At 44.6% G+C, this 26,561-nt stretch overlaps 1 protein-coding gene across 7 annotated transcripts in view; it reads left to right on the top strand.

The window, feature by feature from the left end:
- Positions 1 to 26,561, top strand: part of SLC12A8 (solute carrier family 12 member 8) — a 130,714-nt gene that overhangs the window by 15,046 nt on the left and 89,107 nt on the right. For 4 of the 7 annotated variants that reach the window (XM_055110368.2, XM_057301880.2, XM_063602551.1 and 1 more), the window contains exons 3-5: positions 7,359 to 7,505; positions 10,453 to 10,644; positions 19,613 to 19,844. In XM_055110368.2, the coding sequence (XP_054966343.1) occupies positions 7,359 to 7,505; positions 10,453 to 10,644; positions 19,613 to 19,844 (571 nt within the window). Of the gene's footprint in view, positions 1 to 5,187; positions 5,295 to 6,782; positions 7,162 to 7,358; positions 7,506 to 10,452; positions 10,645 to 19,612; positions 19,845 to 26,561 lie in introns of all 7 variants that reach the window. The other 3 variants (XM_063602552.1, XM_057301881.2, XM_055110369.2) reach the window with 2 other exon arrangements.

Raw genomic sequence — 26,561 nt, 5'->3', positions numbered from 1 at the left:
GCATCCATTGATGATTCTTGGCAGAGCTGGCTATTGCTGTGATGGCTGCAAAATGGTGATTTTCTAACCCCATAATTCCTTCCACATGGATCATTTGGTTTTCCACAGTAAGGAAGGGCTTTCTCTTCTTGCTCCCACACGGGAATGATACCCTTGACAGGGCCACATCAATATAAAAGGGGATATATTTGGCACTACAGCAATTCCAGTTGCTCTTCCAGCCCTCAGCCTCCAGGTCCACTCAGTGACAATGAGCAGAAATAGATATATTATGATTAGTCATGGCCGGGTGGGGTGGCTCACGCCTGTAATCCCAGCACTCTGCAGGGCTGAGACAGGAGGATCACTTGAGCCCAGGAGTTTGAGACCAGCCTGGGCAACAGTGCAAAACTCTGTCTCCACAAAACATACAAAAATTAGCTGGACATGGTGATGCACACCTGTAATCCCAGATACTCAGGAAGCTGAGGCAGGAGGATTGCTTCAGCCTGGAAAGTTGAGGCTGCAGTGAGCCGTGATCATGCCACTGTACTCCAGCCTGGGTGACAGAGCAAGACCCTGTCTCAAAGAAAAAAAATCGGTTAATTAATTTATTTATGTCCGTATGGACTCAGATTCTTATTCTATTCCTTGAATATTCTATTGCTATTGTTTACTTTCAGGACCAAATTGTGCCAGATTTGGCTAGTGGGAGCCCCTTCAAGTGGCTCTTGTGTCCTTTTGACACATCTTTGTCATTTTTTTCTTTTTAGCACTTCCCTACTTTCTGGTACAAGATATTCCAGACTCATTTTGTACGTTCTCTGCCCTAGCCTTGAATTAGCAACTTCTGCAAGGAGCCCTGGTTCCTTAAAGTGAAGAATGATATTTCAAAATCAAGATCTGGGTGCTAGGTATGTTCATTGCCACTGGGATGTCTTGGCTTATAGTCACTTTTTTTGTTTGTTTGTTTGAGACAAGGTCTCCTTTGTAGCCCAGGCTGGAGTGCAGCAGCATGATCGTAGCTCACTGTGACCTTGAATTCCTAGGCTCAAGCAATCCTCTTGCCTCAGCCTCCTATGTAGCTAGGACTACAGGCATGCACCACCACACCTGGCTACTTTTTCTATTTTTTGTAGAGGTGTGGTCTCATTATGTTGCTCAGGCTGGTCTTAAACACCTGGCCTCAAGCAATTATCCAGCTTCTGTCTCCCAAAGTGCTGGGATTACAGGTGTGAGCCACTGTGCCTGGCCTTATAGACACTTCAAGTGGGCAGAGGGAAGGAATGTAAATATAAATATGTACAGTGATCTATCTAGGTCTCTATATATTAAAAACCATAAATTCATACTAATACGTCTAACTCCAATTCCTCAGTATGGGGGTTATTCTCCTCTTATTTCCTTAGTTGGAATTCCTTCTCCAACTGTGAGAAACTTGACTCTTATTCAATATATTTTGTTATTTGCTTATAATTCACAGAAAGCAGATTTAGAATTGGTAATTCATACTCCTACAAATACCCAAATTTTCTATCTGGCATTTAATATTAATTGCAGTTATTTTTGTTTTCGAATGTGATACATAGTCAAAGTACTGTGTTCATAAGTTACTCTGGTTAGTTCTTTTTCCGCTTTAAGTATGGTTATGTCATTCATTTGAAATACAGCTAGGATAATTTGTTTCTCTTTGCATTCTATTTAGATTTTTAACTTTCATCTTTGTTGATTTAATTGTATTTGATTTTGAGTATATATAAAATATTAACATGATTCCAAAAATTTTAACTATATGAATGGGTCTACTCACTACATAAGAATTCTTAAACTGATAGAATAGTGGCTGATCCACTGAAGCACCTGGGATAATAACCTTTTTGCAGCTGATGTTTCACTGGTTCACCTGTTATTAGGGGGAGGGCATTAGGGTCTATTTTGCTCCTCCTTGTGTTAAATCCAGGTAGACTTCCTAGCGGCAGCCTGTGTCCAGCAGGTAAAGCTCTGCCCTTTTGCTAAGGAGGTTGGGAAGGGCAGAGGAAGCCCTTGTTTAGGTGGCCTTGACATGGCTGCTGTGGGGTTTTGTCATTTGCCAGGTGACATCAGATTTCCAGAGCTCGTCTCTGGGCTCTGAGTTTTGAGGCTGCTGTGTGGTCCTGGGAGGCAGAACTTCGGCATCAAAGTTTTCACAGCCTCTGATGGTCTTACCACTGTGGGGGCTGAGCCATGTGTGACCAGGTCATGCCCTTGTGAGAATCCCAGCCTTGAACAAGTGTGAAGATGCACAGATATGGAGAAAAAAAAAAACAACAGATTGAGTCTGTGGGAATGACTAGATTTCAACCCCAGCTTTCATACAAGCTCTGTGGTAGAAGAGACTGACACAGCCACGAAGACCTCACATTTCTAGGAATGACTAAATCTATACAGACCAAGGGTGCTGCCCAGATCCTAACCCAGGGAAATCAGACTTTGACGGCTCCAATTGGATCCTTGCTTCCTTGGCTACAGAGCCATTTCCATTTCCAGCATCAGTCACATGGCGCAGCACTCACTGGAGGTCCATTCTGGAACTCCCACTACAAAACAGAAGGGATGGGCTCTCTCTTACTCAGAATGCCTGGGCTGGGCAGGGGTTAGAGATGCAGCTTTCAGGGCTGAGCTGTAGAGCAAGGATTCCACTTTAAACATGAAGACAAGTTAGCTGGGGAAAGCAGCAAATGCAGTCAAAAGACTTCTTTGTCTTCCTTCCAACTTCCCTGAAGAAATCCTCATGTATATTTAAAATCCTCTGTTGTGTTTCGTGTTTACACAAACTTTCACAACTATCATCTCATCTAAACTTTACAAAACCCCCCTGAGGCAGGCATGTAGCTGCACATGTGGACTGTGGCCCATGGAACCCACAGCCATGCTGGCGCCCGGCCCAGCTCTCAACCCCTGTGGTCCAGCACATGGGGCCGGTTCAGAGGCAGGGGAAAGGAATGAGGCTCCTCAGTCTGCCCATTGGATTGCAGTTCAGCAGCAGCTTGGGTATATTCTCTGATGTTTAATTAATAATCCAATAATTAACTTTCAGAAAGCCATCTGCTGGTTCGCATGTGTATGTAATCCAGGTGGAACCAGTCTCTGCAGGTGCACTTTGGGAGAAAGGGGCAGGCCGGGTCTTGCTTCCACCTACACCCCTGACCTGCATGGACAGAAGCAGAATTTCTCACCTGATTGCTTTTCCTCCAGCTCCCAGAAAGGAGAAAAGGTGTCATCTCACATTGCAGATGCATTCATGAAGACTTAGCTGGTGACTGTTTGAGGCAAAAGGCTTCTGGGGCTGAGCTCATGTCATTGCCTCTGGCAGAACTTTCCAGCCTCTTACTCAGCTCTGCTTGCTGGATGCAGGATTGAGATTATTTCCCACTCAGGTGCAACTTCCCCACCTTTCTAGACAACCCCCTACCCCCACCAATCTGCCCCCCACCTCGCTCAAGTATGGAGATTATTCACAGGAGAACGATTTCCCCTTCTGAACTAAAAACACCCACCAGGCAGTCATGGTTTTTCCAGCATGGGGCGCAGGCCCCTGGGCTCAGAGGGACAGGAGTCTGGCTTCTTGTCCTGGGGGCTTGGGAAGGAAGACCCTAGCAATGAGGAGCATGGCAGAGGGATCATCCTGGGCCAGGCGCCAAGTCGCCGCACCCCTGGAACCTGTCAAGCTGGCCCCTGCCAGGCTGAGGGTCTTCAGGGAGGAGAGGACTCTTGCCCTCAGGCATGTTTTATGCTGCCCTTTCTGAAGGATTGATTTGCCCCTTGCTTTTCTTATCCCCCTCATCCTCTATCTCTACTTTGCTGTAGACTCAATGCTGGGCGTAGGGTACATTCCATTTCCCCAGCCCATTATGTCTATGTAATAGGATGTTGAATGGGATTCATGTTATGCTGGAATTGAGGACTGGGGCCCAAATCTGGGACACTAGGTCCTAAAGAGAGCTACCCATGGTTGGGACCAGACCTCTCTCCTGGTGTTTAACAAGAGAGCCTGGAACTGGCCTAACCTTCAGCAACCATCACCCCAGCCCTTCCACCCCCTCCTCCCCTGGGCAACAGAAATGACTGGGTGGTGGCACTCAGAGAATCTTAGCGTGGACTTTGTGGGAGGGCCTATTTGGGTTGAGGGGTTCCTTCCTTCTGCCTCAGGGGAAGGAATTGGGGATGCAGACTCACTAGAATCCAGTACTTTGTGTGTATGTGGACGGGAGCTGACATTCTGTCCTCATGTTACATGTCTGCCCGTACTGCAGACCGTGGCCCTGCCCCTCAGCCTGTCAGAGCAGGAGCTGAAGAGAACGGGAGAGCATGCAGGACAGAGCAAGAGCTCTCACGACGCAAGGGAGCTGCTTTGAGTTCTCCAGCCAGTCCTCTCCCAAGAGGCGAGCTCTGGGCACTAGCTAAAGTCTGAATGGCATCACAAATGTGGCGAGCCTGGACAAGGGATCTGTGAGAAGAGCGGGGACACACAAGCTGCTACTTCTTTTTTTTTGAGACAGGGTCTCACTCTATCACCCAGCCTGGAGTGCAGTGGTGCAATCTCGGCTCACTGCAACCTCAGCCTCCCAGGTTCAAGTGATTCTCATGCCTCAGCCTCCCGAGTAGCTGGGACTACAGGCACACACAACCACACCCGGCTAATTTTTGTATTTTTTAGCAGAGACAGGGTTTCGCCATGTTAACGAGGCTGGTCTCAAACTCCTGACCTCAAGTGATCCACCCACCTCAGCCTCCAAAAGTGCTGGGATTACAGGCATGAGCCACTGCGCCCAGCCCCAAGCTGCTATTTCTACATGGATGCCTGGGAGGCAGCGTGGCATCTGGGAAATATCCCTCGGGGGCTTTATTTGGCATTTTATTCTGGGGCTTTCCATCTCATCCGCTTCCCCTTTCTCTCTGTTTTGGTTTTGTCCTTTTCCTTCTTTCTCTGTCTCTTGCTGGGCTTATGTAGTGTCTCTCTCTTTCTCCAAGAACATCAGGGTTACTCCCTTGGGGTCAAACCTACGCTCTTCCCACCCAGTCTCCGATGAGCAGACTGTGGGAAGACTTAATTATGGTTTTTTGTCATGTGGTGAGAAAAGGTAGGTACGCACCCCTCAATATCCTGAAACAAGCTGCCAGGGCTCAGTCACCAAACCCATTTTAAACCAGTTATATTTTCATTCTCAGGGTAAAGGGTTTCCTGAAGTTTCTACCTGCTCTAAGTTTCTACCCTTGAGGCTGATTGACTAGTCCAGTGAGATCAAGGAAATGAAAGGCATTTCATACACCAGCAGGTAAACAAATGCATATGCAAACCAGCCTTCAGAATGGGAAAATGAAGGCACGCGTGAAAGAGGAATAAGGTTTCTGTCATCACAAAGGCATTCATGGGTGAGGCAGATGTATTCGCAGTTATGCAAAGTCCAGAGTGTTAGAATTTGAAACCTGAAAGACTTAAATTTAGGGGCAAAAAGGGCAAGTAATGTTTAGGTGAGTGTGGGGCAGGGAAAGGCACAGATCTTACAAGTGCTGGGGGAAGCCCTGGCTGTGAGACTGGGCCATCAGGTTTCTTCTCTCAGCCTCCATCTCCTCAGCCCTCAGTGGGGCCCCCTCCCGGCCTGCCTCACGGGGCTGCTGTGAGGAGCAGAGCAGAGAACTCCTGTGGAAGCTGATGGCACTCTCTACGGTATTAGTCTTTTTGTTGCTGAGAGTCACTGTTATTACTGAGGAACAGTCGGCCTGTAGCAAGCCACGATAGGAAGTGGAACACAAGCAGAGACAGGAAGTTGGGACCCATCCTGAATTTCGAGATGAGGATCCTGGGAAACACTCCTGCATTCCCCAGACAGGTCCTTTGGTACCATTTGCTCAAGGACAAGCCTAGATTGGCAGAGTCTTTGTTCCGAACCACGAGGACTGTTCTGACAATTATTGACTTTCAGGAGATTGCTCATTTGTGGTTTGTGAAGGACAGGCAAGCAGTCATGTACATGCATAAATGAAGCTTACGGAGTTGGAGACTGACGGAGACACAGGGGGTCCCCTGGCCCATCAGTCCCATGTGGCTGAACTGAGATCCCTGAGTATTTCTCGAGGCCCCTTCTTGATCTGTGGATGTGTGATACAGGAGGTGGAAGAGGAGCTGGGATCCTCCCTTTTGGTTTTGAGCACATGCCGTTGGCCTCAGCCTTTGGTTCTAGATCCCCGGCGCACCCATTGTTCTCAGCCATTCAGGAGCCATGCCCCGTGGACTCTGGATCTTGGATTTTCCCTTAAACTCTTGATTTTTCTGCCTTTTTATTGTGTTTATGGATAACATTTGCTCACCAGGTCCAGATTCATTGCACACAGTGACTCCTAGCTTTGGATGCCTCCCTCTCCCCACCCACCCCACCCAGCTGAGAACCATAATCACTGCTGTAGTCGTTTGTGGTCACTGGAAGACTCTGTTCATGCCTGAGTTTAGATTAATTGCCAAACCTACATAAGAGCATTCACAGTGTGAGTTACTACTGGTTTTGTTTAAGATCATTTTAGTATATCCACCAAGTTATGGTTTTTTTAGTAAAGGGTTTCCATTTGAGTGTTTATAAGTGCCTTTGTTATTTGTGAATTGGAAAAATGAGCAAGGAATCTGTTTTTTCATGATTCGCCTCTGATTCCAAACAATTGTCCAGTAATGCTGTAGAATCCTGGGGTATCAGCAGAGATCACTGTATTAGTGCTCAGTAAGGAAAACAGAAATAACTTCAGTCATTTTAAACAGGGAATCTCATCCACAGGGCTGATTGCAGAGGTGTTAGAAGGGCTGAAGGAGCAAAGAGCGCTTCAGTAAGGTTGGCCAAACGTCAACTGCCGGAAGCTGCTGTCCCTGCTAGGACTGGAGGATGAAGAGGGCTCATGACCATGAGCCCCAGGAGGTGAAACCCAGAATCTCACACTCACTTAGAAGTGTCATCTATTGCTTCTGCCTGCATTCCAAGGGCTAGAACTCAGTCACACAGCCACCTCTAGCTGCAAAGAGGCTGGGAGTCTACCTGACTCCCTGACTACTTGAGTGATGACCAGAGGAAAAGGACTACGTTTGTGAATAATGAGTCTCTGCTACATATGGATACGGAATCACTGTTGTTATGAGAGAACAGTGATCCTTTTGTAGAGGTATGCTTCAAGATGTGTGTGTGTGCATGTGTGTGTATGTGCATGCATGTGTGTATACACACATACTTGCCCTGGCACAATAAGACAGGACTGTTTTTAAGCTGAGTTCTCCTACCTCCCTCCTCCTGTTCCACTCTCTTGCCATCCCTGGCCCTCCCAATGGCCCCTCAGCTGATTTCTGTGTGTTCTGTTTGCAGGATGCCCTGGCCCAGCCCCAGCCCTGGTGGAAGACCCAGCTGTTCGTGTGGGAGCCTGTGCTGTTTGGGACCTGGGATGGTGTGTTCACATCCTGCATGATCAACATCTTTGGGGTTGTGCTCTTCCTGAGGACTGGCTGGCTGGTGGTGAGTGCTGAGTTGGTGACCTGGAGCCTCTCACGGGCCCAAGACAGGAAAGCTCTGCCACTCTTGCATTCTACAGTGCAGGCCACAGATTCCTGAAGCACAGATGCTCCTGAAACATGAAACAGAAGCAAGCACGACGAATAGCTAGCATTGCTTGTTAAATGAGCATCCTGTGAACATAGGCTTCCGAATTTCTAATGGAAACCTCACACCGTAGATTTAACTGCAGAATAGGAGCACAGAAGTCAGGGCTCATCATGGGCGGGACTTGAGATGGGTCACAGAGATCAGATTGATGGCAATTTTGCCTCCAGCTTGTGGCCCTCTGTAGTTTTCCCGGTATTCTTCACTTCATCTTGGGCCCGCCCACATGGTTGCCTTCCCCCACCACACTGCAACCCTGTAGGTAAGACTGTGCATGGGGATGCTTGGTCAGAGGTGTGGGCCGCCTACCTCTAGGGATGGATTGCCTAGGATGGACTCTGCTGTGTGAGATCCTGGGGGTCAGTTCATCTCCCCCTGTAGAAGGAACAAAAGGCCTCTTCTTTAATTCTTATGCAAAAGCATCCTAGGACCTTCCAAGCAGATGTGTGTCTGGAGCAGGGGTTCTCAGTCCCACACACAGTGCCATCTCATGCAGTGGGACTTCAGTAGACCACACAGGTGCGCAGAACAAAAGGCAAGCCAGTCACCATCTAAACATGGATGAGCACCTGCTGTGGGCCAAGCACTACTTAGTGCCAGTGGGATCACAAAAGACAAGACATGGCCTGGGCCCTCATCCCCTCCTCTCCTCCCCGCCCAGCCCTATGAGCTAACAGCTGTGGTGGGTAGATATTGCATTAGGAGAGTTCTGAAAACAGCATTAAGTCCCTTGGGGTGGAACAGGCTATGAGTGCTGCAGTCACTGAGGTGTCAGGAAGCCTTCCTGGAGGAGATGCAGTTGAGCCAGGCTTTGAAGGGTGAGCTGGACTAGATGGGTGAAAGAGAGGAGGCCATTCAAGGTGTAGAATCTACTAGTCAGGATTCTCCAGAGAAACAGGCCAATGCCAACAGAAGATGTAAGTATGTCATGTATATATTAGCAGGTAAGGATTGATGCTGCAGTCTTGAGTCTGAAGGCTGGAAATGCAGGAAGAATTTCTGTATTGCAGCGTGGAGGCAGAATTCCTTCCTCTTTGGGAAACCAGCCTTTGCTTGTAAGGCCTTCAACTGATTAGACGAGGCCCACCCATACTATGGAGGGTAATCTCCTTTACTTAAGGTCAACTGATAGTAAATATTAATCACATCTGAAAATCACCTTGACAGCAACATTTAGACTAGTGTTTGACTAAACAATTAGTTGCCGTAGTCTAGCCAAGTTGACATATAAAATTAACCATTACATAGGCAAATTTGGGGAGATTTAAGCTCCTTTATAGTGGGATGTACAGGATTCTTAGCCCCCATAAGAAGTCTGGGCAAGGCCAGACCTTCCTAAGCTCTCATTCTACACCACACTCAGATTCTCAGCTCAGGTTTCAGCCTTAGCCACAGCCAGGGTGGGTCTCAGACCAGCAGTGGAGCCCTTGAGCATTATATTATGAACACTGGAACAGAGTACAACTGACTTCCAGGACAATTTTCCAGCTCATGTTAGGCCACTCAGCTCTTGAACTGGCTCTGCCCACTCCTAGGACCCTCTCCAGCACTCACAACACATGGAGTCTTGACTATCAGGAGTCTTCCTTGCTTTCTATTGCAAAACATGTGACATTACATCTCCTTCTTAGAAGTGCTGTGTCCACTGCCTCTCTGCGACTCTTGCTTTTCACACTGAAATGTGTCTGTCTACATGTGTTCATCTCCAGGCATGCAAGGTTTGTTTATTCGCTCAACAAGCATTTAATGAACACCTATTTTGTGGAGGTTATGCTAAGCACTGAGAATATGAAGGGGAAGAAAACATGATCCTGCTCCGTATTAGTCCATGTTACCTTGCTATAAAGGAATACCTGAGGCTAATTTATGAAGAAAAGAGTTTTATTTAGCTCACAGTTCTGCAGGCTGTACAAGAAGCATGGCACCAGCATCTGCATTTGGTGAGGCCTCAGCAAGCTTTCACTCATGGGGGAAGGTGAAGGGGGAGCAGCGTGCCACATAGCCGGAGAGAAGGCAAGAGAGATGCCAGGCTCTTTTAAACAACCAGCTCTCCTGTGAACGAACAGAGTGAGAACTCACCCATTACTGTGGGAGGACACCAAGCCATTCACGAGGGGTCCACCCCCATGACCCAAACACCTCCCACCAGGCCCCACCTCCAACATTGGGGATCACATTTCGACATGAGATTTGGAAGGGATCCAAATCCAAACATCTAAACCATATCATTCTACCCTGGAGCTCACAGCCTAGAGGTCAAAACTGGCTTGGAAACAGACTCAATATGACAAGTCCTGTGAAAAGTACTAAGCCCTGGCACTGGAGGAGCCCAGAGAAAGGGTTACAGGGCCAGCTTCCTGGTGAGAAATCCTAAACGTTGAGGCCTAAAGGATATGCTGGAGTTAACCTGACAAAGGTACAGAATGACCAGGAGAGGCCTTCCAGGCAGGGGAATCAGCATGAGGAGGGGTGGGGGTGGGGAGAGAACTTGTCGCTGCACGTCAGGCACAAAGTGAGATTAGGAGGCACCTCGTGAGGGCATCAGCAGCTCTGACTGTACCCTATAGGTGGGAGAGTCATTGAAGAATTTGCATCCAGGACGCTTCCCTTCACTTAGAACTTCTTCCTGGCCTTGGCTGTTGTGGTGCTTGCTTTGTCCTTTTTAGTTGTCCTGACTCTGTGCCCCCGCCCCTGGCCCCTATTCCAGTGCTGTGGGAGGAGGGGAGGTGGTCAATGCCCCCAGCAGGGAGCTGGCGGGGCCTCCTCACCTAATCCAACCTTGCTCCTTGCTATTCTGCTGCAGGGAAACACAGGAGTGCTCCTGGGCATGTTCCTGGTGTCCTTCGTCATCCTGGTGGCCCTCATCACGGTGCTGTCTGGCATTGGCGTCGGGGAGCGCAGCAGCATCGGCAGCGGTGGCGTCTACTCCATGATCTCCTCGGTCCTGGGTGGGCAGACGGGAGGCACCATCGGGCTGCTCTATGTGTTTGGACAGGTGAGGCCTGCGCCCGGGATGCTTCCCCTGCCTGGCCCTCTGCCACTTTCTTCTTGTCCATTTCCTCACTTGACCTGGTGAGAGGCGAGGGTGGGGACAATTGCCGCATGTGACAGACGAGCAGGCTGGGGCTCTGAAGGGAATTCAGCAGAGAGTCAAGTCACTATCCAGGGCCTGACCTCTTAGTCCAGCACTCCTTTCCCTCTGCCACTCCCGCCTCCTGGATGCCTGATGTGACCAGCAGGGCAGGGCCTGGCCAGCACATTCTTGCTGTTCAATCTGGGGACCAGATTGCATGACAGTGGCTGAAGCCCAGGTGGCAACCAGGTGGCCTGGGCCCTGGGACGCTTTTTTACTGAAGATGGGTATTTTGCCTGTGCCAAAGGGCTTTCCTAGAAGCAGGCACTTCTCAAATGAGCTGGAGCTCCCGGGAGCATTTGATAGCTCGGGTGGCCTTCACAGGGAGGCTGACAGCCTCTTGTGTGGACGTCCTGTCTGAGAGGGAGAATGTTAATGAGGAGTGTGCTTCATCAGAATGGACGGAGGCACTCCGAAAACGAGCGAGTAGGGGGAAATCCTAAGGCTTTTTTAGCTAAAACACAGGCATGGTGACTTAATGCTGAGGGAACAAAGTACAGACATTAAGAAGCAGTTCTTTGTCAGCATTTCTTGGATTGAAAAAGGCTTTTATGAGAGTGCAAATGGTGGTGGGTGGTTGAAAAAACAGTTTAAAGAGAAGAATTTGTCTAAGTAAGAGTGTGCAAGAATCTCCCCAGAGAAAGCATCGGTTTTGTTTCTTTTATTTTTAGGCAGCAGGAGCAGGGTGTTTCAGCATAAATACATCTGATTCTCGAACAGCACAGAGCTGCGTGTGTGCATGTGTGGGCGGTGGGGGTGCCTGTGTGTGTCTAAGACAGTGCAGGGAAGGCAAACAGATGGCCTCTGCACTCTTAAAAAGCACTTGCCTTGACTGCAGAAAGTTATTTAAGTATAGTAGTTGGAGAGGGGAGTAATAAATGGTCAGTTTACTTAATTACCCTGGGGACTTGGTATATAAATTTTTTTTTTTTTTTACTTCTCTGCTATTTTATAGCCAACCAGGCTGCAAGGTAGGCAAAATCCTGCTTTCCCCCTCTTGGTGCAGACACCAAGTGAGCCTCTAGAGGCAGATGCCATGGATGGGCACTGGTGTGAACACCCCTGGACAAAGACAGGGAGCTGTGCTGCTGAGAGTCCCACTTACATGGGCTGATTTGGAAAAAAGATGTTCACAGATAAGATGTTTTCTAAGTGCTGGCGGCCACGGCCTGAGACGCCACTGCCCCAGCATCCCAGCTATTTTCCTGCCTTTCCACTTGGGCCCTGGTCCCAAACATTAGAGTCCCCCTGGTCACTGTCTCTGGAGTGCTTGTGCTTTGTTTGTAGCTGGCGCGGGCCGGGAGTCCCTGATCAGGGTGTGGTTAGTGTGTAATCCTTTTTATAAATTGCTGAATTTGGTTTGTTAACATTTTGTGGAGGATTTGTGTGTATATATTCATGAGGGATATTGGTCTGTAGTTTCCTTATGATTCTTTGTCTGGTTTTGGTGTCAGGCTAATTCTGGCCTCGTAGAGTGAGTTGGAAGGTGTTCCCTCCTTCTCTATTTTTTGGAGGAGTTTGTGAAGGGTTGGTGTTAATTCTTTAAACATATGGTAGAATTTTGCCATGAAGCCATCTGGTCCTGGGTTTTTTTTGATAGAAAGTTTTTTTGTTACTAATGGAATCTCTTTACTTATATAGGCATATTCTGATTTTCTACTTCTTCTTGATTTAGTTTTGATAGTTTATATCTTCCTAGGAATTTGTCCATTTCTTTTTTTTTTTAATCTGGGAATTTTGTTTTGTTTTTTGTTTTTTGTTTTTGAGACGCCATTTTGCTCTTGTTTCCCAGGCTGGTGTGCAATGGCGTGATCTCGGCTCACCACAATCTCCACCTCCTGGGTTCAAGCAATTCTCCTGCCTCAGCCTCCCGAGTAGCTGGGGTAACAGGCATGCGCCACCACGCCCGGCTAACTTTGTATTTTTAGTAGAGATGGGGTTTCTCCATGTTGGTCAGGCTAGTTTTGAACTCCCGACCTGAGGTGATCCGCCCGCCTCGGCCTCCCAAAGTGCTGGGATTACAGGCATAAGCCACTGTGCCCAGCCATGAATTTGTCCACTTCATGTAGGTTATCTAATGCATCGGCATATTAATTGTCTATAGATTTTCTTATAGTCCTTTTTATTTGTGTAAGTTTGGTGGTAATGTCTCCCCTTTCATTCCTAATTTAAATAATGTCTTCTCTTTCTTTTTTCTTGATCAGCTTAGATAAAGGTGTGTTTACAAAGAACTAATTATTGGTTTTGGTGATTTTCTCTATTGTTTTTCTGGTCCCTCATTCATTTCTGCTCTGACCTTTATTGATTCCTTCTTCTGCTTGCTTGGGTTCACTTTGCTCATCTTTCCCTAGTTTCTTAAGGTGACAGGTTGGGTTATTGATTTGAGCTCCTCCTTCCTCTAGGGTGCGGTTGGGGTTTTGAGGCTCCCTATTCCTGGTTCTTATTAACTCCCTCAGCCCTCATTCCAGGGCATGTGTGCATTCATTTATTTCTAATGATTGTCAAAACAGATTCCCTGATTTTACCCCCAAGCAGGGGTCAGCAAACTTCTATAAAGGGCCAGATCATAAATATTTTGGGTTTTGAGGGTCATATGGCTCTGTCACAACTACTCAACCCTGCCACTGTAGCATGAATGCAGCCATAGATAAATGGCTTACAAAAAACGGGTATAGTTGTGTCCCAATAAAACTTTATTTACCAGAATAATCAGCAAGAAGGATTTGGCCAGTGAGCCAAAGTTTGTCAATCCCTTCCCTAGAGCATCAAAACTGAGGAGATATTAACACTTAAAGTAACGATTTTAAAAGCTTGCAGGTCGGGCGTGGTTGCTCACGCCTGTAATCCCAGCACTTTGGGAGGTCAAGGCAGGTGGATCACCTGAGGTCAGGAGTTCGAGACCAGCTTGACCAACATAGTGAAACCCTGTCTCTACTAAATACAAAAATTAGCCAGGCGTGGTGGCGCACGTCTGTAATCCCAGCTGCTTGGGAGGCTGAGGCAGGAGAATTGCTTGAACCTGGGAGGCAGAGGTTGCAGTGAGCTGAGAATGCGCCACTGCACTCCAGCCTGGGTGACAGAGCGATACTCCATTTCAAAATAATAATAATAATAGTAATAGTAATAATAATAATAATAATAATAATAAAAAGTAAAACAAAAGCTTGCAAAGGCTCGTCATTGCCCTGCATCCTACAAAACCCTTCCCCCTTCATCCCTCTCAGGCCTTGGTGGCAGGGCCTGCTCTGTGGGACCAAACTCTTTGTCAGGGGAGGAGACGATGGACTAGAGACTCCCCTCACTCCCTGCTCCACTTACCTGTGTGGGCCTGAGGGTTCTTGGTGACTGTTTAACCTGAACACCAAAATGTCTAGCTTCAGCCTGTGCTGACACGTGGAAGAACGTTCATTAGTGGCTCACATGCTTTGTGCTGGACTCTGTATAAAAACAATGAATGACTGGAAAGTTTTTATGGACCTGATGTAGGCCTGGAGTTTTTGTTATGGGTGTTAACGCATATTTGGGACATATGTGTTAATCCACCAACTCTTTAACCTTAAACCTGGAAGTTTGTGTCAGAAGGGGAGGGGTGTTGAGGGGCAGCGCTGATCCTCCAGGTAAGGTGGAAGGAAAATGCCTGTGATTGTCAAGGTGCAATTTTGCTAAAAGAATTACCTTGGAATGGAAGCATTACACTCTGAAAATAGGCCACTTTCTCTCTTTAAAATGGTGAGCAACACCCACTGTGTCTTGTGAGAAGGAATTGGGCTTTTCTCTGTGGAGAATGAAAAAGAAAAGGAATGCCTGGTCTAAGATTTAGGAGGAAATAGAATACGTTTAACGTATAACAAACCCTTAAGACATTTACACATTAAACACACCGCCAGGAATGTTTTCCAAGGAAAGCAGCATTCACGTTGGAAGGGGTACCGCCTCTGGGGTGGCTGGATTGCTCTAGGGAAGGCTGGGCAGTTGCTGAGTGTGTGGACGAAGGCCTTGAGTCCTGGGCTGCTTCCCTAAACCTGGGCAGACAGGGTGATGATATACCCTGATTTAGTTTTTGCGTAAACATAAGGGTACTTTTAATATGTTTGCTTGTATTTTTTAATAAAATTCTTTGACAGTTACATAATGATATTCATTGTAGTCAGTTAACACATTGGAGACAATGAAAAGAAAGAGTTTTCCCCCACACCCTTGAGGTGATCCCAGTGTTCTCTTTTGGAACATTTCCCTCGGCTTATACACATGTATTTATGGATTTTTGAAGTGCTTGCTTGTTTTTACAAAAATGGGGACAAGGCCAAGGCCAGGCGCGGTGGCTCACGCCTGTAATCCCAGAACTTTGGGAGGCCAAGGCGGGTGGATCATGAGGTCAGGAGTTCGAGACCAGCCTGACCGATACGGTGAAACCCTGTCCCTACTAAAAATACAAAAATTAACCAGGCGTGGTGGTGCACACCTGTAGTCCCGGCTACTCGGGAGTCTGAGGCAGGAGAATCACTTGAACCCAGGAGGCAGAGGTTGCAGTGAACCAAGATCACGCCGCTGCACTACAGCCTAGGCGACAGAGCAAGACTCTGTCTCAAAAAAAAAAAAAAAAAAAAAAAAATGGGGACAAATTTCATACATTATTCCATGGCTTGTAGTTCTCACTTTAAGTAATAGATATATCTCTTGGTCAATGTTTTAAACCAATGCTTTTTAAATGGTTACTTAATATCGTATAGTATAAATATACCATAATTTATGGCTCATTTCTATTCTCCATTCATTCTTTTTTAAATTTTTTTTGAGACAGGGTCTCAGTCTGTTGCCTAGGGTGGAGTGCAGTGACGCCATCACAGCTCACTGCAGCCTGGCACTCCTGGGCTCCAGTGATCCTCCCACCTCAGCCTCCCGAGTAGGTGAGACTACAGGCATGCACCACTATGCTCAGCTAATTTTTAAATTATTTTTGTAGAGACAAAGTTTTGACATGTTACCCAGGCTGGTCTTGAACTTCTGGGCTTAAGCAATCCTCCCACTTTGGTGTCCCAAAGTGCTGGGATTATAGGCGTAAACCACTGCACCCGGCACCCAGCCTTGTATTTTTTTGTAGAGACAAGGTTTTGCCATGTTGCCCAGGCTGGTCTTGAACTCCTGGACTCAAGTGATCCTCTCACCTTGGTCTCCCAAAGTGCGGAGATTACAGGCATGAGCCACTGGGCCTGGCCCTCTATTCATTCTTTACTCTCCTCTGTATATGTAGTTTTTTCCCTAATAGTCTATATTTTTGCATTTTCTCTTTTCTTTGTAATCAGGCTACCAGAGGCTTATCTATTTAATTTTTTTTAAAAGATCAGCTTTTGTTTCTTGTATTTTTCTTTTGTTATTTTTTCTTCTATTTCATTAATTTCATATTTCTTTATATAAAATACTTCTCTCTATTATCTTTTTATTTATGTTGATATTTTTGTGACTGAAGTTAATACTTTGTTCCTTTATTTTTCTTTTTAACTAATAAAATCATTTAAGACTACATTTTTCTCTTCTGAACCCAAGTTTAGTTATGCCTCTTGAGTTTTTGAATAAAACATTCTCTTTTTCATTACTTTGTAAAAAATATAAAATTTTATTTTTCATTTCTTTTGACTTTGGCAACATGTGTCAGTTATTTTTCTATTGCATTTTGGTTGATTTGGAAGTTCTACTATGCTTTTAGTTCTTCTAGTAGTGACAGTCTACCCTCAGAAGTCATAATTAAACTTATCCTTTTCTATCATAATTTTCTACACTTCTCAACCAAGACACATTATTTACTAGCTCCTCTACCAACCAAATATTAAACTTCTATGATACATTTACTTTCCTACTCTCCATAAACACCCCCACTTCTACCCCCAGACTCATTGTGAGAAGACAGTTTAATTTTGGACTGTTAATTGCTTTCCTTAAAGTAAGTCTCTTTGGTTTCAAGCATCCTTATTTACAACTTATATTGCAAATTTCCAGTGATGGTACCATCATCTATTTAGCATCAACAAAGTATCTTATGATATTCATAGCTAGCTACTGTTTCCTCTTCTTCAGCAGCGAAGAATAACAAAGTCATAATAATGACGGTAGCTATTATTATTATTATTGTTTTCTGCCCAGGCTGGAGTGCGGTGGCGTGATCTCAGCTCACTGCAACCTCTGTCTCCCGGGTTCAAGCGATTTTTCTGCCTCAGCCTCTCAAGCAGCTGGGACTACAGGTGCACACCACCGTGCCTGGCTTATTTTTATTTTTAGTAGAGATGGAGTTTCACCATGTTGCCCAGGCTAGTCTCAAACTTCTGGCCTTAAGTGATCTGCTCTCCTTGGCCTCCCAAAGTGCTGGGATTACAGGTGGTAGCTATTGTTTCTACAACTCTATGAGCCAGATATTGTTCTAGGTCTTTACATAAATCATCTCATTTAGTTCTCACAGTAACCTTTTGAAGGTTACTATCATTATCTGTATTTCATGGAGGGGTTAAAACACTTTCCCAAGTCAGCCAGGATTTGGCCTTAGATATTTTGGCTTCTCAGTCATGCTCCTAACCACCATGCCCTTACAAGCCTCCTGAGGAGCTTCCCCTGCCCCCTACTCTGCCCCATCCCCTGTTGCTGGCATCTTTGGGCTAAAAAGCAATTTTAGATACAAACCAGAAGGATGAGATCCACTGGAGTTACTGGGAACAAAAGGCAGCATTTACAGCTTGGCTCACATTGCGTGAGCAAATTGTTCTACTGCTAGGAAAAAAAAATCAGTTTGGAAGCTTTGGATGCAGATGGTCCCATGGCATCATCCTCTGCATGTCAGAGACATCAGGTACCTGGGAAAGTGGTGCCCATATAAATGGTATCCATTGCTACATTTTTGTCATTTATTTTATTTACTTTTATTTTGCTCCGATAATTTTGACCATGAAGAGTCCTGTTGACCTGGCCAAATACTGATGAAATAACGTCACTATCACACATCACACTCTTGGTGTTTAGTAAAGAGGAAGTTTGAGTTCTGAGATGAATGCAGGAAAACATTAGTCTCTCTGTCTTTCTCTTTCTCTCTTTCTCTCTCTCTCTCTCTCTCAGAAATGATTGTATTTCCCTCACATTCCTTGGGCTTTCCACCTCATCCTAATATGGACAGAAATGTTTACCACTATGGGATGCTGGAATAACTGTTAAGCTAAGTGTAAATTTGGGGGATGCTGACAAACATGATATGTGCCTAGCTGCAAAGTGAGCTGATCTCATTGAAGAATGGGGCCTTGTTCACAAGCTCCTTTCAAATCCAGAAGTTATATTACCCTTTTGCCTTTACACGAAAGGGCTGGAACTCATGGAGCCTGCTTCCCAGAGCACCTTTTATATGATCAGCATATCACAAAGTATTTATTGAATGCTTGCAACATACTTAGCAAATGCAAGTATTTGAAGAGGTACAATCAGCATAAACAATTTTTTAAGATATTTGCATTCTTGGTTGTGGGGTGGGGAGACAAACTTACGTTCATGACATGATAATAGAATATGGAACCAGATAATTAATTGTATGGCCTTAGCAGTTAGCTTACTATTTATTCAGAAAAAGAGGTTGAGGAGAGGCTTCATGGAAAAGGAGGGACTTGAACGAATGAGGCCCTAATAGAATTTGTTCCCAGAGAATGGCAAGGACAGGGCTACAGTGATTAGAGTGACCAGCTGGCCCTGGGGGGCAGTGAAGGACAAACCTGAGGAGAGAAGAAGGCTGAGGCTGAGGAATTAGGAAAAGTGAGACTGATGTTATTTTCAACAATTTAATTTGAAATGATCTTTCAAATATTTCCCAAAAGATAAAATCATGATACTCAGGCAAATATAAGAAAAACATGTGCCAAGGATTTCATTTCATTTTTTTAAAAAAAGATTATATAACAAATACTCATAGGAAGCGTCACCTGGACCAGGGGTTGTATTTAATTTATGAATTAATGGAGGAGCCAGTAAGATGTTAAAGAGCATCTGCAAAGGATGCTGGGTGGACAGAGGTCAGATTAGTAAATTCATAACTAGGCAGTTGAATAAATAAATGTTAGGATAAGATTGCTGGGTTAGATAGAAAATCAGTTAATGTCTTACAGGACAACAAATCCTAATCTTTTGGGTTATATGTTCCACTGGACAGAAGTTATTTGCATCTGTACTGGAAAAAAATCCATAAGGTAACATGTAACTTTATTAAATCTGGGGCATATAATGCATTTAATCAACAGCAAATAGTGAGTAAAATGAAGTACATTCACCTAGATAGTCCTTAGGTAGCCTTCGCCACATATGACATTGAAAAAGACGTGCCACTCACTTTTTTTTCTATTGCTAAGTTTTAGATAATTTTAAAAATAATACTGACCTATAGAGAAATGAAGAAAAATCTGGTTTACTGCAGTGTCCTTTTAAGGCTCTGTAGATGGGACCCCCTGTGTGTTCTTGTTCTATATTTAGTTCTTGAATAACTCGGACTGAGAAATCCGGAGGCCTCTTTAGCCCAGTGTCCCATCTTCTTCCTCCCATAGTCTTTTCATCTTTGTTATCACTGACAGCCAGCTCTCAGCTTGGGTTCCTCCTTCATTCTTTAGTTGAGATGTAGACAAGTAGAAATGGGGCCTGAGGCAGGTTCACGGGTGGGAAGGGCTGGTTTAACCCTGCACTGGTCCCAGGCACTGAGCCTTGGTGCCAGTGAGTGTGTCTGATGGGGGTGCAGGGTTCTCAGCGCTGGGCGGTTCTGCCCATGGGCCCATGCCTTTCTGTCCTGCTGACTCTTCTACCTGGAATCGCATGTCAGTGTGTTGCAGGTGCCATGTACATCACCGGCTTTGCTGAATCCATCTCGGATTTGCTGGGCCTCGGGAATATCTGGGCTGTGCGAGGAATTTCAGTTGCGGTGCTTCTGGCCTTGCTGGGCATTAACCTCGCAGGTGTCAAATGGATAATCCGCCTCCAGCTGCTGTTGCTGTTCCTGCTGGCTGTGTCCACACTGGACTTTGTGGTGGGTTCTTTCACCCACCTGGACCCAGGTAAGCCTTTCAGAGTCCAGTATGTGGCCTCATGGATCTTCACTGCTTTGGAGATGTTTGTAGGTGTGAGTTTGCCCACCCCATCTCCCCCTAACCCCCATAGGCTTTACCATAGGCTTTACCTACAATTGGTGTGAGCTGTTCCTGGATCAGGTGAGCAGGTGTGTCTTGGAGCAGCTTCATGAGGCTAGAAGCTCCTCTTCACACAGACATCGCCTAGCACATTTTCTATGTGTCCTTTTATTTTCTTTTTTTAATGTATATTTATTTATTTATTTATTAATTTATTATTATACTTTAAGTTTTAGGATAACATGTGCACAACATGCAGGTTTGTTACATATGTGTACATGCGCCATGTTTGCGTGCTGCACCCATTAACTCGTCATTTAAATTTGGTATATCTCCTAATGCTATCCCTCCCCCCTCCCCCCACCCCACAACAGTCCCCGGTGTGTGATGTTCCCCTTCCTGTGTCCATTTGTTCTCATTGTTCAATTCCCACATATGACTGAGAACATGCAGTGTTTGGTTTTTTGTCCTTGCGATAGTTTGCTGAGAATGATGGTTTCCAGCTTCATCCATGTCCCTACAAAGGACATGAACTCATCCTTTTTTATGGCTGCATAGTATTCCATGGTGTATATGTGCCACATTTTCTTAATCCAGTCTATCATTGTTGGACATTTGGGTTGGTTCCAAGTCTTTGCTATTGTGAATAGTGCCGCAATAAACATACGTGTGCATGTGTCTTTATAGCAGCATCATTTATAATCCTTTGGGTATATACCCAGTAATGGGATGGCTGGGTCAAGTGGTATTTCTAGTCCTAGATCCGTGAGGAATCGCCACACCGACTTCCACAATGGTTGAACTAGTTTACAGTCCCACCAACAGTGTAAAAGTGTTCCTATTTCTCCACATCCTCTCCAGCACCTGTTGTTTCCTGACTTTTTAATGATTGCCATTCTAACTGGTGTGAGATGGTATCTCATTGTGGTTTTGATTTGCATTTCTCTGATGGCCAGTGATGATGAGCATTTTTTCATGTGTTTTTTGGCTGCATAAATGTCTTCTTTTGAGAAGTGTCTGTTCATATCCTTTGCCCCCTTTTTGATAGGGTTGTTTGTTTTTTTCTTGTAAATTTGTTTGAGTTCATTGTAGATTCTGGATATTAGCCCTTTGTCAGATGAGTAGGTTGCAAAAATTTTCTCCCGTTGTGTAGGTTGCCTGTTCACTCTGATGGTGATTTCTTTTGCTGTGCAGAAGCTCTTTAGTTTAATTGTATCCCATTTGTCAATTTTGGCTTTTGTTGCCATTGCTTTTGGTGTTTTAGACATGAAGTCCTTGCCCATGCCTATGTGTCCTTTTATTTTCTTGCTATTAAAAAAACCAGGCCAGGCACAGTGGCTCATGCCTGTATTCCCAGCCCTTTGGGAGGCCGAGACAGATGGATCACCTGAAGTCAGGAGTTTGAGACCAGCCTGACCAACATGGTGAAACCCTGTCTCTACTAAATACAAAAAAAATTATTTAGCGAGATCTGTTTGATGCTAAAGCTGTTCCCTGAGGTGAGAAGTGGGGCCTGTTTTTGCACGATGATATGCTGTCTTTTTGTGACAGCAACTCTGCTTTTCCCCTTGGAGGCCAGCCCTGATGTGCACCTACACAGTCCTGCCTTTTAGAAAAATGTTGGTTGTGGGAAGGTCAGCATTCGGTTGGCATCCACTGATCTGGCCTTACTACTTCTGAGCATGTTAAAATCTTCTGTTGGAAAACTGTCACTCCCCTGAACTCCCTGAGTATCCCCTACCCTCTGGCATCCTAGTCCCTCTCCAGGAACCTTCAGATGCCCCAACGATCCAGCACCTAAAGGGTTAACCCCAGGGCCCACTCTAATGCTCAGGGCCAATGTGATGTCCATACTGATCACCTGGAGCCCAGGCTTTGCAGCTTGCTAAATATTTGACGCATCTCCAGGAAGGAAACAGTGATTTTTTTTTTTTTCCTGGCCATGTACCACCCTGCAGAGATGGCCCGCATATGGAGGGAGACTTGCTGGCCTTTGGCTCATCAAACTGTCAGTGAAGGAAAGACAGAGTCCACTCAGGTCCCTGATTACTTGTACTTCCCCCTCCAGTGACACGGTTGCTGGAAGAGCTTAATTAGTGAAATTGCAAGGCCGTGCTACTGGCTTCTTTGAAACCTCACACTAGCCTGATGTATTTTCCTTCTTCTTGATTAGAAGTTTTCTTGGCTGCTCTTCTAAGTTACTCCAAATATTTTTCCTTCCTTCTGGTCAATACATTAGTAGAGTGTAGTGTGAGATGAAATTTATTTTCAATCATTCCCATAGCAACTGGCTCCTCAAGAATCTGTTTTTGGTATCACTGATGTTTCATATGGGATTTTTTCTTTGTGGTTAAAAATCCAAACTGAAACCAAACTATAAACCTTCAAAATGAATTTAACAGAGTGATTTCAACTCTTAAAAAATGAGGACATATACATAGACATTTGAAAAAAAGACTGGAAGGAACTATGCATAATAGTGACTATCTTTCTGTTGAGATTATATGTGGCTAAATTATCTTATTTCTACTTTTCCTTCAAATGGCCAGTGTTACTTTTTAAAAAAAAATTAATTCACTTTTAGAACAGTTTTAGGTTTATGGAAAATTAAGCAGATAGTACAAAAGTTCCCACATACCCCTTTTCTCTCTCCCCCACCACAGTTTCCCCTATTATTAATATCCTGTGTTAATGTGGTACATTTACTGGAAGTGATGAACCAATATTGATATGTTATTGCTAATAGTTTAGGGTTCACTCAGTATTATACATTCTATGGATTTTGACAATGTACAATGTTACGTATGCAGCATTACAGCATCATACAGATGAGTTTCACTGCCCTAAAAATTCCCTGTGCTTTGCCTTTTAATGCTCCCCAACTCCTGGCAACCACTGATCTTTTTACTGTTTCCATAGTTTTGCCTTTTCCAGAATGCTGTATAGTTGGAACCATACAGTACGTAGCATTTTCAGCTTGGCTTCTTTCACTAGTAATATGCACTTAAGATTCCTCCATGTCTTTTTCTGGCTTGATAACTCATTTCTTTTTATCACTGAATAAAAAGAAACTGGATGTAGCACTGTTTGTCCATTCACCTACTGAAGGACATCTTGGTTGCCTCCAGTTTTTGGCAATTATTAATAAAACTGATATAAACATCCATGTTCAGGTTTTTGTGAGGATACATTTTTCATTCATTTGGATAAATACCTAGATGCATCATTGTTGGAGCATATGGTAAGACTATGTTTGTAAGAAACTGCCAAACTGTCTTCTAAAGTGGCTGTACCATTTTGCATTCCCACCAACAATGAATGAGAGTTCCTGTTGCTCCACATCCTCATCAGCATTTGGTATTGTCAGTTTTTTTGTTTTTGTTTTTTAGTAATTCTAGTAGATGCATAGTAATATCTCATCATTGTTTTAATTTGCGATTCTCTAATGACGTATGATATTGAACGTGTTTTTGTATGCTTATTTGCCATCTGTATATCACCTTTGGTGAAGTGTTTGTCAAGATCTTTTGCCCTTTTAAAAAACTTGTATTTTTTTGTTTGTTTGTTTGTTTTCCTATCATTGAGTTGTTTTGTTCTGTGTTGAGACAGGGTCTTGCTGTGTCACCCAGGCTGGAGTGCAGTGGCACGATCTTGGCTCACTGCAACCTCTGCCTCCCGGGTTTAAGCAATTCTTGTGCCTCAGCCTCCCAAGTTGCTGGGATTACAGGCATGTACCACCACGCCCGACTAATTTTTTGTATTTTTATCAGAGATAGGGTTTCACCATGTTGGCCAGGCTGGTCTTGAACTCCTGGCCTCAAGAGATCCACCCGCCTCAGCCTCCCAAAGTGCTGGGATTATAGGCCTGAGCCACTGCGCCCGGCCACTGTTGAGTTTTAAGAGTGCTTTGTATATTTTGGATTCAAACCCTTTATCAGATGTGTGTTTTGCAAATTTTTTCTCCCCAGTCTGTGGTTGGTTCTTTCATTCTCTTAACAGTGTCTTTTGCAGAGCAGAAGTTTTAAACTGTAATGGAGTCTATCTTATCAGTGTTTTTCCGTGGATCATGCCTTGGGTGCTTGGGTGCTGTACCTAAAATCTCTTTGCCAAACTCCTAGATTTTCTCATTTTAGAAGTTTTGTTTGACATTTAGTTCTATGATCCAGATTGAGTTAATATTTTGTGAAGGGTGTAAGATGAGTGTCCAGGTTATTTTGTTTTTTGTTTTTTGTTTTTTTTGGCTCATGAATATCAAGTTGTTTCAGCACCAGTTGTTGAAAAGACTCTCCTGTCTCCATTGAGTTGCTTTTGTGCCTTTGTCAAACATCAGTTGACTGTATTTGTGTGTTTCTGGGTTCTCTTTTCTGTTCCATTGCTCTGTTTGTCTATTCTGTCTCCAATACCATACTGTCTTGATTACTACAGCTTTATAGTAAGTCTTAAAGTTGGTTAGCATCTATCCTCCAACTTTGTCCCTTTTCACCAGTGGTTTTTTTGTTTGTTTGTTTGTTTGAGATGGAGTTTCACCCTTGTTGCCCAGGCTGTAGTACAGTGGTGCAATCTTGGCTCACTACAACCTCCATCTCCTGGGTTCAAGCAATTCTCCTGCCTCAGCCTCCCGAGTAGCTGGGATTACAGGCATGCACCACCACACCTGGCCAATTTTTGTGTTTTTGGTAGAGACAGTGTTTCACCATGTTGGCAAGGCTGGTCTCGAACTCCTGACTTCAGGTGATCCATCCGCCTTGGCCTCCCAAAGTGCTGCGATTACAGGTGTGAGCCACTGCGCCTGACCAGTGTTACTCTTAAATCAGAAAAAAGGTTTTTTTAAAGTACACTTAAGCCTAACTTTATTTCTTCCCATTTCTTTAAATATAAAAAACGAAACAATTCCAAACAATCCTGAAATGTATAATGTAAAAATGTAAAAAGTAAAGTAAAGAATGAAAGTCTCCTCCTTCACTCAGTTTCTCCACTTCCTTCCAGAGGGAGATTGGTCCATGTATTAGTTATCTATTATTGTCAAACAAATTACCCCAACATTTAGTGGCATAAGATAACAATAAACATTTGTTATCTCTGGCCTTTTCTGTAAGCCAGTAATTTGGGTGTGACTTGGCTGGCGGCCCTGGATCAGAGTCTCTGGTGAGGTTCAGTCAGATGTCCTCAGGGTCTGTGGTCATCTGAAGGCTTAATTGGGGCTGGAGGATCTCACTGGCAAGTTGGTATTTCTTCTTGTTAGGAGGCCTCAGTGGTCCATGTGGTCTTTTCCTGAGAGCTGTTTTAATATCCTTAAGACAAGGGGTAACTGACTTCTCCCAGAGCAAACAATCAGAGAGAGAGAGACAGGGAGAGAGAGAGAAAGAGGGAGAGGGAGAGAGAGAGAGAACAGAGAAGATGAATTTTTTTTTTTTTTTTAAGAAGGAGTTTTGTGCTTGTCGCCCAGGCCGGAGTGCAGTGGCGGGATCTCAGCTCACTGCAACTACCACCTCCTGGGTTCAAGTGATTCTCCTGCCTCAGCCTCCTGAGTAGCTGAGATTACAGGCACTTGCCAACATGTCTGGCTAATTTTTATATTTTTAGTAGAGACAGGGTATCACCATGTTGGCCAGGCTGGACTTGAACTCCTGAACTCAGGTGATCCGCCTGCCTCTGTCTCCCAAAGTGCTGGGATTACAGGCTTGAGCCACCATGCCCAGCCTAATTTTCACCTTTTCAATGGAGAAGTGTCAAAGAATTTGAAGTCACATTTAAAAACCACAATAGTTAATTTTAAAATCAGAAAACAGTTATAAATACACTTAAGTCAAACTATATTTTTCTCTTTATTTTTATTTTAAAGACAAAATCAATGTCTTTGTTTCATAAAAATATAAAATATCCTGAAATTTATCAAGTGACAAGTGAAAGTTTCTTCCCTTCACTCCATTTTCCCACTCCTACTCTCCAGAGGGAGATCGGCACATAGCTTCTCAGTCTATTTTCTTTCTTTTTCTTTTTTTTTTTTTTTTGAGACGGAGTCTCGCTCTGTCACCCAGGCTGGAGTGCAGTGGCGTGATCTCGGCTCACTGCAAGCTCTGCCTCCCAGGTTCACGCCATTCTCCTGCCTCAGCCTCCTGAGTAGCTGGGACTACAGGCGCCCGCCACCATGCCCGGCTAATTTTTTTGTATTTTTAGTAGAGACGGGATTTCACCGTGTTAGCCAGGATGGTCTCAATCTCCTGACCTCGTGATCTGCCCGCCTCAGCCTCCCAAAGTGCTGGGATTACAGGCGTGAGCCACCACGCCCGGCCCCCAGTCTATTTTGTATACATGCACAAGCTCACATGCACATGTGCATGTACATAAACACACACAGCACAGCTCTTTGTAAAAGTATAATTAAATTCCACATTGTTTTGCTACTCCCCACTCTTTAACATATCATGGATATCCTTCAATGTCAGTACATTTAGGATGTCCTCATTCTTTTAAAACACCCACATAGCATTCCATATTAGAGATTTAAAATACTTTATATTTAAAGATTAGCTTACTGATGAGTATTTAGATTTTTCCAGTTTGTTGCTATCACAAATATTGCTGATGTGTACATCCTGTACAAAAGTTTGAGCTAATTTCTGCAGGATTATTGCTTATAAATAG

The sequence above is a fragment of the Pan paniscus genome, chromosome 2, assembly GCF_029289425.2.
Source record: "Pan paniscus chromosome 2, NHGRI_mPanPan1-v2.0_pri, whole genome shotgun sequence".
In the NCBI taxonomy this organism is placed as follows: Eukaryota; Metazoa; Chordata; class Mammalia; order Primates; family Hominidae; genus Pan; species Pan paniscus.
Note: the sequence above shows the minus strand (reverse complement) of the source record. Positions and strands in the feature narration are given on the sequence as shown.